The 15506-nt window shown below is 33.0% G+C and overlaps 4 protein-coding genes across 9 annotated transcripts; 2 read left to right on the top strand and 2 right to left on the bottom strand.

Moving 5' to 3' along the window:
* Positions 1–2502: 2502 nt before the first annotated feature.
* On the bottom strand, positions 2503–7146 carry LOC105313968 (lissencephaly-1 homolog). Of its 5 annotated transcripts, none has more exons than XM_020000707.1 (9): positions 4273–4361; positions 4084–4220; positions 3912–4027; positions 3758–3869; positions 3429–3498; positions 3154–3375; positions 3012–3105; positions 2875–2967; positions 2503–2820 (listed from the first exon to the last, which is right to left on the bottom strand). In XM_020000707.1, exons 2-9 carry the CDS (start codon positions 4172–4174, stop codon positions 2707–2709), a joined length of 912 nt encoding a protein of 303 aa, XP_019856266.1. In that variant the 5' UTR covers positions 4175–4220; positions 4273–4361; the 3' UTR covers positions 2503–2706. The 5 variants fall into 5 exon arrangements, with proteins under 5 accessions (XP_019856266.1, XP_019856267.1, XP_019856264.1 ...); XM_020000708.1 differs by having other exon boundaries at positions 2504–2820; positions 3012–3099; XM_020000705.1 differs by lacking the exons at positions 2503–2820; positions 2875–2967; positions 3012–3105; ... (2 more) ...; positions 3758–3869; positions 3912–4027 and adding exons at positions 4800–4855; positions 4906–5198; positions 5279–5378; ... (2 more) ...; positions 5801–6283; positions 6333–6425 and having other exon boundaries at positions 4145–4220; positions 4273–4590.
* Positions 7147–7169: 23 nt separating this feature from the next.
* On the top strand, positions 7170–9585 carry LOC109584825 (kinesin-associated protein 3-like). Of its 2 annotated transcripts, XM_020000710.1 has the most exons (7): positions 7170–7253; positions 7303–7434; positions 7799–7956; positions 8500–8567; positions 8713–8854; positions 9318–9454; positions 9540–9585. In XM_020000710.1, the coding sequence occupies exons 1-7, from the start codon at positions 7225–7227 to the stop codon at positions 9540–9542; spliced, it is 669 nt and encodes a 222-aa protein (XP_019856269.1). In that variant the 5' UTR covers positions 7170–7224; the 3' UTR covers positions 9543–9585. The 2 variants fall into 2 exon arrangements, with proteins under 2 accessions (XP_019856269.1, XP_019856268.1); XM_020000709.1 differs by having other exon boundaries at positions 9318–9585.
* Positions 9524–11677, bottom strand: LOC109584824 (uncharacterized). The gene is made up of 11 exons (XM_020000704.1): positions 11626–11677; positions 11318–11451; positions 11155–11273; positions 11018–11108; positions 10794–10970; positions 10657–10723; positions 10276–10599; positions 10025–10102; positions 9911–9980; positions 9764–9868; positions 9524–9722 (listed from the first exon to the last, which is right to left on the bottom strand). Coding segments are annotated over exons 1-11 (1308 nt in total). The 5' UTR covers positions 11628–11677; the 3' UTR covers positions 9524–9581.
* A 2003-nt stretch (positions 11678–13680) lies between these two features.
* On the top strand, positions 13681–15418 carry LOC109584813 (kinesin-associated protein 3-like). The gene is made up of 4 exons (XM_020000685.1): positions 13681–13871; positions 13921–14052; positions 14399–14556; positions 15336–15418. The coding sequence occupies exons 1-4, from the start codon at positions 13843–13845 to the stop codon at positions 15416–15418; spliced, it is 402 nt and encodes a 133-aa protein (XP_019856244.1). The 5' UTR covers positions 13681–13842.
* The last annotated feature ends 88 nt before the right edge of the window (positions 15419–15506 follow it).

The following is a 15506-nucleotide window of genomic DNA, read 5'->3' as shown; positions in this document are numbered from 1 at the left end:
TCGTCTAAAAATAGTATATCCGCTAGCTCTGGTAAGCAGAAAGAAAATCTCATTAAAGCGGGGGCGCTTCACACTCCTACTCCTTCTTTACCCACATTATGGACTCCTGATAATAGAGTTTCATTTACTCTAATATCTATGATCTGATCTGAGCATGCGCGACCACACCTACATTTTGGAGCACATGCTTCTTTTATTAACAAAATGGCGGAATGAGGTAAGTGGACTACTGCAACGATAGAGAGAGGGCATTTTTCTTTTTGTTAGAGTTATTTAAGAAGTTGTGGACCTGCGCATGGCCAGCTGAAGTAGAATAGTGTAAGAATTAGCCTTGTAGCGTTGGTCAAAGACTCGATACCCCTGCTTAACTGATTGACGGAGATGATGAAGACGAAAATAAGTGGACTGAACAAAACGGCCCGTTTGCCGATTTTTCACTTTCCTCTTAGACAAGGTTTAGAGACACACTAGTGATACTAATGAAATCCTCTGGTCGAGATAAGGTCTTCTAAGAAGTCTGGTAAGCATAGGAGCTCGTTTTCCCGGTATAGCAAGGCTGCAAAAGTCGTGGCAGCCATTTTGAAATGGGGTGAATCCTACTTAGTAACGCTACCGCGTTACTAATGATGATACTGATAGCATATATGATTAATGTACATATTCTACATAATTAAAATTAATAATTAATGTAACCAATGAGCCCAGGTTCAGTTCTACATCAGGCAAAGGATATGAGATGACATCTGGAGAAAAGATTTAAACATGATGTTGATCAATTGTGAAGGGCAATTAAATATGTATATCAACTGCTATGACTTGCATAAATAGATCTAACAATTCTAATACTACTATGATTTCAATTTAAATTGCCAATGTAAATGTAACAATCATATGAACCAATGGACAGTTTTTTATTGTCTGTCTTTCCATCTTGTATAAAATCTAATGCCAGCATTTGTGAGTTTGGATTGAGACTGCCTTGAAAATAGCAGGACAAGTACACATCTTCTTGTAATTAAATCTATTGCATGATAATTTGCTAATATATCTTACCAAGAGTAGATATCTTACCTAACAGTTTCTATCACTCAAAGTGCTAATTAATGTAGTACTAAATTTATTGTTGATACTACAAAATTGCCATATTATATTACAAAGCATAAATGCTAGAGGTGAATTACAACTAGCATTTACTAGTACATCAGCCACTAGGAACACAAGTATTGCATGTGACTGTGTTGATACTACAAGATATTCAGTGTCCTTGTTATCCCTAATAAACTGAACTGCATGTACACCTACTTCACTAGAATACACTTCAATTGGTTTGCTCTCTGGTGATGCTATTATCCACACTTTACCACACCTACTAGCTGATACACACATTAGTCCACTCTCATTACTGACATCCAGTGATTTCAATGGTAAACTAAAAGAAACTGTACTACTTACATCTCCAGTATCTACTGATGTTACCAAGCCAGGTAAAGCAGCTTGCAACACTTCAGAGACCATTATTTTGAGTCATATGATTGGCTAGGAATTGGGTTGATTGTCATTCTGACTAGTTCTGCTTTGCATTAATGGTTTCTTAAGCATACATGAATATATTATCAACTAAGTTACTATAATTATTAAAGAATTAATTAATTATGATATAAAGCAGGATGTGTTCTTGTAGTAATTAAACCACATCTAAACATCTATATTAAATATTAGAATAATTTTAACTTTCCTGGAAAATTAGTAGACAAGACTATAGTGCATGAGAATTGAATATCTTTGAACATAAAATGTGGTGGCTGATTTAACTTCAAATTTTGAAAGGCTTTGCATACCTTCTCAAGTTCAACCCAGCCCTCTCAAATTCATTACACACAGATTGTATGTGTGTTATATTATATGGTTGTATTACTAAGTATTACTAACTAATACTGTTAGTTGTAATACTATGGTTGCATAGTATAATACAATAGTATAATTTTCAGAGATTGAAAGGTTTTGCATGCCTTCTCAACCTGGCCCTCTCATCCAATATCATTAACTTTACTCATACATTATAAGTATGAATTGGTATTACTGCTACCTGTAGTCTAATTTTTTGAGCCATACTAAAATTTATGCACAAAATTATATGGTTCAAATATTACTTTTAAAAACTTGATTTGTGTCTGTTTGTTTTCATAAAATTTTTGATGGTTGTGGTATAGAATTACAGTCGCTATGGTGCCATACTTATGACATTATTATAATATCTACATGCATGCCACCTCATTCCAAAAATCCTGCCTACGCCCCTGATAATGATAATCGAAATCAGCTCAGACTGTCTTCATAATATTACAGTATTATCAATTTGTATCAGGAAATGGATAAAAATTAGGTCTTTCATTACAGCTTTAACTTTTAGTACATGTGTCCTGTGTCTCACATAGGGTTTCCCACAAAGCATACTAAGTGAGTTAAACACAGAATGCTTCAATACAGTACATGGTTTTTATGAGCTCGAACTTGCTATTCAACATAAGAACATAATATGTATTAGAAAAAAAATATAAAATGAGTTGCTTTTTTGCATATTGTATGCACTACATCTATAGAAATACAAAATACAATATCTAATATCTATGATATGTGTATGTAGTCTCGCCCCGCCCCTTCGCTTACCTAAAGCGAAGGGGCGGGGCAAGACTAATGTGTATGTATTCATTCAGTTTCTTGAACTAAAACTTTAAGACTATCACTGTACTGCCTAAGTTCATCACATGCTTGTGTCAAGTCAGTTTTCTCTTTACATATGAGTGTTAATGAAACCTGAGCCTAAAAATTGAGCACAATACCATAATATGATGTATTTTTTATTCTTTTTCTCACTTCTTCCAAGCATTGATTAAGTCTTTGTCCCCATTCTCGATCATATTTAGCTTTCAATAATCTGTTGTAGTCTCTCAATGCATCTTCTACTACCTGTGTAGCACAAAATATAAGTAATATTAGTTTATTCATTTTACTTGCTCAAATTTTTGCTTAATTCTGCCTGCAGAATTTATTCTAATATCAGACTTGATTTGGTCACACAGTGTCACAACATCTTCTTCACTATAACTTAGTATGTAATTTTTATTAATCACTTAGGAAGATCTGTTATTTTACCTCAATTCCATACTTTGATCTGTAGTGTTGATAAATTGTCGTATAAAATAAGCAGTTCCACTCAGCCCAGAAATGATTACACCTGATGATAGTATAACTGGCACGGCTAAGATATTTAAAGCTATAGCAGTCATAAAGCCTGCACCAGTAGCTAGTACACTTGCTCCAGCACTAGCTGCTGCGAGTGCACTATTCAATATTCTCCAGTTTCGAGTTCTATTCCTATTTGAATATAATTATACATAATGAAACTACATGTGTATCATAAATTTTACCTGACAAAACCAGTTATAGTTCTAGAAGGCTCACTAGTAAAACCGCTATCTGCAATATTTCGGGTTTGAACTATTAAAATAGGTACAAATAATGTTATTATTTACTAATTCATACAAACTGCAGTTAAATTTACACTACGAGAATCTCCCTGTATGTGCCTTATCAATCTTTTGTATTTTTTATGAAGCTCAGATCCTAAGTTTTCACTGCATATTTGTGTTTTATCATTCAGTTCTTGTGTAATTAGACCAGAAAGATTATTTAAAAGTGTGTTTAAGTCTATAAGTAATTTATACTAAGATTATATTGCAATACATGCATGCAGCACCTTCCAAATATCGTCCAAATGTGTAATTTCTATTCACACTGTCTATGCAATTCCTACGGAATATTTGCATTTCTTCCTCAATTATTGGAGAGACTCTTCTCATAAAAAAGTTCTGCAAGCATTTAATTTTATTATGAATGAAACATAAACTTACAGATGCTATTTGCTGTATATTTTCCAATTGTTCTGAAACATATTCTTGAACTTCTTCTTCCATTGTCTCTAAAATACTAATATTTTCTTGTATTCTTTCAATATTTCTGCTATTGTCTATAAGTATTCATTATCATCAGTAGCTCAATTCTTTCCTTTATCATAATGCTTACCAGCTATTTTAAGCTCAATGTTAGGTAATAAAATGGTATCTACTACTTGAATAGGGTCTTCCAAAAATTTGATACATTGTTTATACATCATTTTATTCCACACCTCAAAGTTTGTTGCTTTAATTGAGTATTTTAATCTATTTATACAAATTAGTAATACTCACTAGTATAATATATGCATTTACATACTTTTTTCTAAATTTTCAAAGGCTGAAGATTTCAAAACTAATGCAGTTTTATTACTTAACATACCAACAACTCTCTGGTTTGGTATCTTATTATAAGCCTCTTCAACAGCACCTCGTGAAATCTCATCTTTTTCCTTATACCTCCTTGCAAGGTGTGCACGTAGAGCCCACTCACCAGAAACAGGAAACACTTCTTCACGTTTAACCAGCTTCAAATTACATTTAACTTTATCTTTAGTCTCTTCTTCATCAGGATTTTCCTCATCAGCATAAGATGTGTAGTATTTGTCAAACTGACTCACAGCAAAATATAATGATGCTATCATTAGAAAAAAATATATTATTATTAATAAGCATATATATCTAATATCAATTTGTTATACTGGCACCCCATTTGGTGAATGGTAATTCACACATGCCCTCTGATTTGTAAAATTATGGATACTAAATACACCATACAAGGCACTCTAGTTTAAATGCCACCGTGGCCATAGTAACTTAGTAATTGTTGTAATTATAATTATATACCATCTTTTGGCTTGAAACCTAACTCTTTCTTAATGTTTTCTTCATTTTGTAGCAGTCTATATAAATTATAAATGCTATCACAATATGATCATTTTTATCGTTTTACCTTTGGTAACTCTCAACATAAACCATAGCAGACAATATGCTGTAGTATGACTTAACATCATCATTGATAACTTCAACTCCAGGAGAGTCCACAAGGTAAGGTGTAAAATGGGCTGAAGAGCTCAATGAATCAAATAACGGAATGTAAGTATAAATAACAAGAGGGTCTTTTTGGTCCTTATCATCTAGTTGGTTCTCTTTTCTTATTTTTGATTCAATTTTCTTTACTCCATAGCACTGTGCGCGTGACAATTTATCATGTTTTCCAAAACCTCTGATCAAATATGGACAATTCTATAAAAAAGCTCTTACTTAGTCTATGTGTCATATGGGCTTTCTTGTAAAATAAATGCATGTTCTAATCATTCACTCACCTTACAGTACCCAGTGGAACAAGGATCTTCATGAACATCTTTATCATGCCCAATAAATATCCTAAAACCAGTAACTTTTCCAATTCCTGATGGTAAGATTCTACAAATATGCAAGCTGCAGTTACTATATACATAGCTGTGTACATACTTGTCTCTTAAAAAGGCATTAATAAGAGTACTTTTACCAGAACTGCCTTCCCCCACAACCGCTACTAGTAGCATCTTGTTCTCAATTTGATGGAAAAATAAATTCAGACTCTCAGCATTAACACATGGGCCTCCTCTCCAACATGTTTCTCGTGGCATTCATCAATTTTTTTCAGAGCACCATCATGTATATCATCAATCTTTTTCTAATTAATTTTAATAAAGGTGATAGAAATGGAAATCAAAGACATTAATTAAGCATTAAAACTTAATGATCTATAACATATCAGCTTACTTTCAATTCATCTACTTTAGAAAAATTGACTATAGCAAAATATATCGATCTAATTATCAACTAAAGGATAAAATGCTCACCACTTGATGGTCCTATGCCCATTTTGGACAAATGCAATGAAATCTTTGTCTGTGTAGGGATTAGGGAGAGTTCACAAGAAATACAAAGAAAATTCATTAGGATCCAATTTCCACTCAAGACACAACTAAGTGATATTCATGGTACATGAAAGGGAGGTCATGATGTAGGGGAAAGAACACAATACACATGCAGACTAGCTTGTGTGGGAAATGTAATGATACTATAATATCCCCCATCTCAAAGGAAACTTCACAGATGACATCAAAAGAAAAACATTGATCAAACAAACATAATAATTGTTCAGCCATTATTCGACTAAATTGCCAATGTAAATGCACCCATCATAAGTACCAATGGAGAGTTTGCTATAGTCTTCTTTGCCTTGTATAAAATCACATGCCAGTATTTGAGAGTTTGGATCAAGACTGCCTTGAAAATACCTAAGGACATGTACACATTTTCTTGTAATTAAATCCCAGAACCTATGGTATTAAATAAAACAATGCATCATAATTTACTGATATACCTTACCTAACAGTTTTATCACCTGAAGCACTGATTAATGTAGTACTACATTCATTACTGATACTACAGAATCTCCATATTATATTACAATGACCTTCAAGTACAAATGCTGGAGGAGAATTACAACTAGCATTTACTAGTACATCAGTCATTAAGTACACAAGTATTGCATGTGACTGTGTTGATACTACAAGATATTCAGTGTCTTTGTTATCCCTAATAAACTGAACTGCATGTACACCTACTTCACTAGAATACACTTCAATTGGTTTGCTCTCTTGTGATGCTAAGATCCACACTTTACCATACCTACTAGCTGATACACACATTAGTTCCTTCTCTTTACTGATATCCAGTGATTCCAATGGTAAATTAAAAGAAACTGTACTACTTACATCTCCAGTATTTACTGACGTTATCTTTACAGTGCAATCTTCAGAAGCACTTGCTAATAACTTTTGTGATGTGAATTTACAAGACCAGACTGTTCCACTGTGCAATGTTAGTACTTTTAATACAGAGACTTGATCCACTGAATAAACTATCAACTGCTTATCAGAGGAACAGGAAGCTAGCAGGGATCCATCAGAAGAGAAACAAAGACCCCAAACGTTGCTAGCGTGCTCTGTAAAACAAGCTAGCAGTACTGCTTCCTCATTCCCACTGCAGTCATATAAACGGACTGAATAATCACCAAAGCAAGCTCCCAAGAGCGTTCCCCATCTCTTGCTTGAAGAAAAGGCTAGGAATTCTACTCTATGTCGTGAAGAAACAATCCTTCTGAACTTCAAGTCTTCCATGTCTCCAGCCCCACCCTTGAGTGGGCGTTAAAAATTTACTGGTAGGCGTGTTAACTTTAAGGGCGTGGTTTGTTGTCAATGGCAACGAAAAAATAAAAATGGAGGTCGAGCCAGAATATCTCAGCACGTGAGGACTTGATTTACTGTCATTTAGGACTTCATTGTATTGATTATAGGGAAATTATTGAAGGGAATATTGATGTACATCCTAGCAAGAACGCCATATTGATACACTACAGTGTTGATGCGCGAGTCCTCTCTGAGAGACTAGAAACAATGGGAGCTGACCTTAAGCAGTGTAGGAAAACGTAAGGACAATCTCTTTCATGTGCATATTAGTTTGAATTCTAATCACGGTATTGTTAATTGAAGGTTTTGTCATTAAGATATCAATCTAAATATTTGTAATTATTAAATAATATTTACTATTAATTTTGATTATAAATTTTGTCACTGAAATTAAAAATTAAAACCCCACTAAATGTACTGAGCACTAAAATCGCAATATTTATTAATTTATATTATCTTTAAGAATCACTTTAATGTATTTAGCTGATCACTAGTAATATTTGTGTTAATAAAATAAATGTTTAATACATGTACTGTACTAGTACTATTTTTATTTATTTATTATTATTATTATTATTATTATTATTATTATTTTATTTTTAGTATTAATATAAAAGGATTGAGTAAATCCACTGATATCCAGTCATTGGCTGGTTTCCTGGTATCACAGACTCCACTCATTTCATCAAAGAGACTACCAGAGATAGAGCAACTCCTTATGTACATGCTAAACAGGAAACTCAACAAGCCTGGATTTCAAGGTATTGCTATTGTTGATAATAATAATAATTATTATTATTAGGGGCAAGCATGAGCCATTAATGATTGGATATTGTATTTTTTTAAATGCTCATAACTTGAAAAATTTAAGTCAGAATTAGCTCAAACTTTCTACATAGCATAAGGACATCAATATGTATCAGAAAATGTATAAAAAATTAGGGGTGATTTTTTAGCCATTTTTTGGAAAAAAGCATGGGCTATAGTACAGGGCATTTTTCGGATTTCGGCAATTTTTAAAAAATGCTCATAACTCAAAAAATTTAAGTCGAGATTAGCTCAAACTTTCTACATAGCATAAGGACATCAATATGTATTAGAAAATGTAATAAAAATTGGAAGTGATTTTTTAGCCATTTTTTGGAAAAACCCATGAACAGGGTAGACTCTGTTTTTATCAGCTAATGATATCAATATTCAATATACATGTACAACATGTGCATATAAGGAGCCAATTTTCAGAGCTATGTCTCATGCTCACCTCCTCCTCAATGCCATAATGTTATTCTAATTGTCATTATTAGAAGAGAAAGATGTTTTGTCACAGTCTTCAAGAGGAATGTGTCAGGAATTGGATGCATGTCAGAGAGAAGTAATTAAGCAATAGCAATATTGTGTATAATTATAATACATATATACATGTATGTACATGTACATATATGCACATGTATAATGGGATATCATGCTATTTTCTGTTATCAATATGGGTTTGTTAAATAATAATTTACTTTATTTAGATTACAGAAGTTGCTTCTTTGGTTGATTTATCCGATTACTTGGAATTATTATATGAAGATATACCAGAGAAGGTTCAAGGCACTGGAATGATATTACAATTAGCTAGAAACCCTGACAATCTACTGGAGCTAGGATCCAATGGTAATTTATACAGGATACTACATGTACGTGTTACCAAGAGTACATGATGGGTTACCCTATGCATGAAAATTACAATTATTAGTTATACTTGTAAACACTCAATAAAATTGAGGATTAAGATACAGGACTGTAATAGTCCTTTCCAAAAATTTGTGAAGATTAAGAAACTTATTTCATGAAGGAACTGAAAGCTACTATAAGAATTAGTGCATCAGTTTATATACTGGCTTAACTTGACAATATCATCTTGGGTCGTCCTCACTGTGGGGGCTTGTGTAAACTATGTATACATTGTACATGTGTATGTGTATCATGTAATATTGTGCTTGGTGTCACTACATGTATGTACATGTACATGTATGCTTGTAATTACATTCCATAGAATAAATCAGTAGCTATTGATAATTAGGTTTTGTTTGCTACTGTACTATTATTCAGTCTTTAATTCTTTACCTTCTTTTAGAGTCATTGTTCTTAGCTTTGACTAGAGTACTGAGAGACGACTGGCGTAAAAGCATTGAACTCTCTACTAACATAATTTACATTTTCTTTTGCTTTTCGACTTTCTCTGACTTTCACAGGGTCCTCATACACCACAAAGTACATCAAGAAATAATTATAATTTATTTTAATCATAAAATTGATTATAACTTGATTTCAGCAATATTCTTTTTTATTACTTTAGTGAATGGGACAACACACAAGCAAATAAAATTTTAAGTAATAATCAATCACGATCATCTTCAGGGGTGGGGGATGATAAGTCACGGATTGAAACTTTAAGACTTTCATTGCATTCCTTAAGTTCTTTAAGTGCCTGTTTCAGCACTTCCTCTTCTTTTTGTAAGTCTTTTAATGAATCCTCAGCCTAGAGAACTTATAGTGTAATTTTTAACTACAATTATTCACTTCTTTTAACTTTTGATTGAGTTCTGATTCCCATTTTGATCCCCATTCTTGATCATATTTAGCCTTCAGTGTGTTAGAGTAGTCTCTCAGTACATTTTTTACAGCCTGTATAGTCAAAACATTAATAATAGTAGTACAAAATTATACTTTTTGTATTTCATCAGAACTTGTAATCTCTATGTTAATTTTGTCACACAGTGCATTGACATCTTCTATACTATAGTATGAGTTCATTAATCATTCACAGAGAGCTTATAATACCTCATTTTCAAATTACGAACAGTTATAGTTTTGGCTATTTCTTTCATAACATAACCAGCTCCAGCAACTAAACCTGCACTAAATAAAAACTAAATAGCGCACTAAATAGCTTAAACTAAATAGCGCACTCGGCCTTCGGCCTCGTGCGCTATTTTTAGCGACTCGACCGGAAGCTCGTGCGGATAAATCAGATAGAACACGCCGCCCCATGTATTAACTATTACTAATCATTCACAAAGAGCTTATAATACCTCATTTTCACATTAGGAACAGTAATAGTTTTGGCTATTTTTTTCATAACATAACCAGCTCCAGCAACTAAACCTGCACCTGCAGCAACAACTCCACCTCCAGCAATTCCACCTGTTGCAGCTACACCTGTAGCAATTGCCCCTGCACCTGCAGTAACTGCACCTGTAGCAACTGCACCTCCAGCAACTGCACCTCCAACAACAATTGGTGCTGCTGTTACAACCAATGCAAACACAGCCAAACCTTTAGCTACTCTTAAAAGTTTATTTCCCAAACTTGCTCTAGAGCTAGCAACAGCATTTTTTTTTTCTTCGGTTTTCAAACTGTTAAATATTACATGATTTAAATAAAGCTGTTATACTGGTAATTATTAATTTCACCTGATATAATCCTTTATGTCCTCAGAAGGCTCACCAATGGGACTAAGATGGACTACTTGGGCTTCAACTACATGTACATGTATATTCAAAAAGTATAATATGCATAAAAATCTGTTATAATGAATTGACTGACATACCTTCTTCCACAAAATTTGTGCTCTCAGACTCAGGATCATGACCCAGTATGTAATTTATCAATTCACCATATTTTTTTTGAAGTTGGGGTTTTAACTCTTCAAGACATCTCTTTGTTTCATCAGTCAGTTTTTTCTTAAGTTTCTCAGGAAGATCATGTGTCCTAAACACATCCCAGTCTACATGTTAAAGCAATTATTAATACTGATGAATATTTTTATAGAACCTTTCAAAAATTGCTCAGATGTATAATTGGTATTTGTACTATCGATACAGCTTTTATGAAATGATCCTGTACATTCCTCAATTACTTGTTTCTGGACTTTATAATAAAGTTCTTTTCTCTGTAAAAGATTAACTTACGGATAAAATTTCTTGTAAATAATGTTCTTCCAAATCTTTTGAATCATTCTGAATATTTTTTTCCATACTTTTTACAGCTTTAATTTTGTTCTTTACATCTTTTATATATTTTTTGCTGTCTATATTATATTTATTGCTTTAGTCATTTTCATACAATATTTACCAGCTATTTTAGTCTGAATTGTCTTTAAAGCAGCTTCTCCTGCTTGAATAGGACCTTTTAAAAGTGCTTGGCATTGTTCGCACATCTTGATATTCCAATCCTGAAATTTTGTTCCATTAATTGAACATTTTAACCTGTATGTACATATAACGGATAATTTATCCTACATGTACATGTTTAATGGGTACATTTAGTTATGAAAAATTTTGTTCAACCAGAAAGGATGACAGACTTCTGTTTCATTTATCTTTTTTCTGCCAGAGTTGCCATTTTGTACTCAAAATCAAACATGCATTTTGCATGCTTACATTTCTTCTAATTCTTTAATGGCTGATTTTTCCAAAACGACTCCAGCTTTAATTTCCAATATAGTAATATTTTTTTCTTGGATATCCAATTATAAGCCTCTTCGACAGGACGGGATATTTCATCTGTTGGGTTATACCTCAGTGCAAGGTGTGCATGCAGAGCCCATGAACCACAAACAGGAAACACTTCTTCACGTTTAACCAGCTTCATGCTGGATTCAACTTCAGTTTTAGTCTCCTCTTCATTAAGTTTCTCCTCATCAGCATAAGATGTGTAGTATTTGTCAAAATGGCTCACAGCAAAAAATAATGATGCTATTAAATGAAAAAATCTTGTTACGTTATTATTATAGAAAAGAATTATTCCACACTATAGCATGTAGTATTTACCAGATTCTGGCTTGCAACCCAATTCTTTCCTAATGTTTTCTTCATTTTGCAAGAGTCTATAATATATTGTTATCACATTTTTCATCAATCTATTTTACCTTTGGTAGTTCTCAACATAAATCATAGCAGAAAGTATGCTATAGTATGACTTAACATCGTCATTGATAACTTCAACTCCAGGAGAGTCCACAAGGTAAGGTGTACAATAAGGTGTTGATGACTCATTTTTTGAATGAAATACTGGAATGTAAGTATAGAGAACAAGTGGGTCTTTTTGTTTCTCATCCTTCTTGTTCATTTCTTTTATTTTTGATTTAATGTTCTTTAGTCCATGGCACAGTCTATTGTTTGTTCCAATCCCTTGGACCAAATATGGACATTCCTATAAAAACAAAGATAAGGCATAATAAGATGCTTTATTAGGCAAAAAATATCCAAAATATGCACTCACATCACAATGCCCATTGGAGCTCTCACAAGGATCTTTATGAACATTTGGATCATGTCCAATAAATATCCTGCAACCAGTAACTTTTCCAATTCCTGATGGTAAGATTCTAAGACATAAAGACATGAACCTTGTAGTCGCTTAATTAACATAAGCTTACCTGTCTCTTAAAAAGGCATTGATGAGAGTACTTTTACCACAACTACCTTCACCCACTACAGCTACTAATAACATCTTGTTCTTGATTTGATGAAGGAATAACTTAAGTCCTTCATTGTTTATGCATGGACCTTCTCCTCCAACATACTTTTTATTCAGTTTGTCAATTTTTGTTAGAGCATTGTTATGTAATTCCTGGATCTTTTTCTAAAAATAGTCACAATAAAGTATAGATTTAATTACAGGCTTACTTCCAATTCTTCTATTTTTGAAAAATCTACTGTAATATAAATCATGTAGCATGATGTAGGTCAAGACTCAAGGATAAGTTTATTAAAAGTCTTACCACATTTTGATTGCCCTTGGCCCATTGTGAATAGCCTGGAAGTTAGGAACTTGTCACACTCTGGCCTCAGTTAAAGTTAAAGAGGACAATTCGATGACTTGACAGAGATAGTGGCTGACTGTCGCTCGTATGGCACGCCGTTAGTATCAAAATTCCCAAGTCTATGATGTCACATTGTAAGCTTAGAATGTCACATTGTAAGCTTAGAATGCCACATTGTAAGCTTAGAATGCCACATTGTAAGCTTAGAATGCCACGTTGTAAGCTTAGAATGTCACATTCTAGTGTTTTATGTTAACACTAGTCTCTCTATGGCGTAATTCACATATCTTTCATTAGCCACTCCAATCTGATTCTGACAAGAGTAAAAAAGACTGCTTAATTCTTAGAAAAAACTTTACACCAGCTAGAGTCCATATTTAAAATAGTAAACCACTCCAGTCTCTCATATAAACACACCCATTCATAATAGGATGTGACATTCTAAGCTTACAATGTGACATTATAAGCTTAGAATGTGACATCATAGACTTGGGAATTTTGTTACAAATGGCGTGCCATACGCTCGGATGGTGGGATTTGTGGCCCAGCTATATCAACAGTTTTTTCCCCAGAAATGGGCATGTTGGATTAGTGGTGTGCTTGTGCAGCAATACTGCAGTCATAGATATAGTCGGACCAAATTCTAAGCAAATTCCTAAAAATGCCTGCCATCTGGCATCTGCATCTGATCTCTTGCTTGAAAGCAAGGAATTCTAGTCACTCTACTCTAAATTCTAAAAAACATCTTGAGTGGGCGGTAAAAATAATTGCAGTATCGGGCGTGGTTATTGTGCGGGCGTGGTTTGTTGTCAATGGCAACGAAAAAATAAAAATGGAGGTCGAGCCAGAATATCTCAGCACGTGAGGACTTGATTTACTGTCATTTAGGACTTCATTGTATTGATTATAGGGAAATTATTGAAGGGAATATTGATGTACATCCTAGCAAGAACGCCATATTGATACACTACAGTGTTGATGCGCGAGTCCTCTCTGAGAGACTAGAAACAATGGGAGCTGACCTTAAGCAGTGTAGGAAAACGTAAGGACAGTCTCTTTCATGTGCATATTAGTTTGAATTCTAATCACGGTATTGTTAATTGAAGGTTTTGTCATTAAGATATCAATCTAAATATTTGTAATTATTAAATAATATTTACTATTAATTTTGATTATAAATTTTGTCACTGAAATTAAAAATTAAAACCCCACTAAATGTACTGAGCACTAAAATCGCAATATTTATTAATTTATATTATCTTTAAGAATCACTTTAATGTATTTAGCTGATCACTAGTAATATTTGTGTTAACAAAATAAATGTTTAATACATGTACTGTACTAGTACTATTTTTATTTATTTATTATTATTATTATTTTATTTTTAGTATTAATATACAAGGATTGAGTAAATCCACTGATATCCAGTCATTGGCTGGTTTCCTGGTATCACAGACTCCACTCATTTCATCAAAGAGACTACCAGAGATAGAGCAACTCCTTATGTACATGTTAAACAGGAAACTGAACAAGCCTGGATTTCAAGGTATTGCTATTATTAATATTATTATTATTACTAGGGGCAAGTATGAGCCATGAATGATTGGATATTGTATTTTTTTTAATGTTCATAACTTGAAAAATTAAAGTCAGAATTGGCTCAAACTTTCTACATAGCATAAGGACATCAATATGTATCAAAAAATGTAATAAAAATTGGGGGTGATTTTTTATCCATTTTTTGGAAAAAAGCATGGGCTATAGTACAGGGTATTTTTCAGATTTTGGCAATTTTCTTAAAATGACCATAACTTAAAAATTTTAAGTCGGAATCAGCTCAAACTTTCTACATAGCATAAGGATATCAATATGTATAAGAAAATGTAATAAGAATTGGGGGTGATTTTTTGGATATTTTTCTGAAATAAGCATGGGCTATATAGCCTTGGGTATTTTTCAGATTTTGACAAATTTCTTAAAATGTTCATAACTTGAAAGCCTTGGGTATTTTTCAGATTTTGACAAATTTCTTAAAATGTTCATAACTTGAAAAATTTAAGTTGGAATTGGCTTAAACTTTCTACACAGCATAAGAACATCAATATGTATCAGAAAATGTAATAAAAATTGAGGTTGTTTTTGGAGCCATTTTTTGGAAAAAACCATGGGCTGTAGTACAGGGTATTTGGAAGACTTAAAAAATTACAGTTTCAATCAGCTATTGAGATCAACATACAATTGTACAATAGGAGCCAATTTTTAGAGCTATGTCTCATGCTCACCTCCTCCTCAATGCTACAATGTTATTCTAATTGTTATTATTAGAAGAGAAAGATGTTTTATCACAGTCTTCAAGAGGAATGTGTCAGGAATTGGACGCATGTCAGAGAGAAGTAATTAAGCAATAGCAATATTGTGTATATACATAATACATTCACATGTACATGTATATGTGATATTGTGCTATTTTCTGTTATCAATACAGGTTCATTTGTA

The sequence above is a fragment of the Amphimedon queenslandica genome, unplaced genomic scaffold (genome assembly GCF_000090795.2).
Source record: "Amphimedon queenslandica unplaced genomic scaffold, v1.1 AMPQUscaffold_13162, whole genome shotgun sequence".
Classification (NCBI taxonomy): Eukaryota; Metazoa; Porifera; class Demospongiae; order Haplosclerida; family Niphatidae; genus Amphimedon; species Amphimedon queenslandica.
The sequence above is the reverse complement of the archived record's forward strand: the minus strand, read 5'-3'. Positions and strand labels throughout refer to the sequence as shown.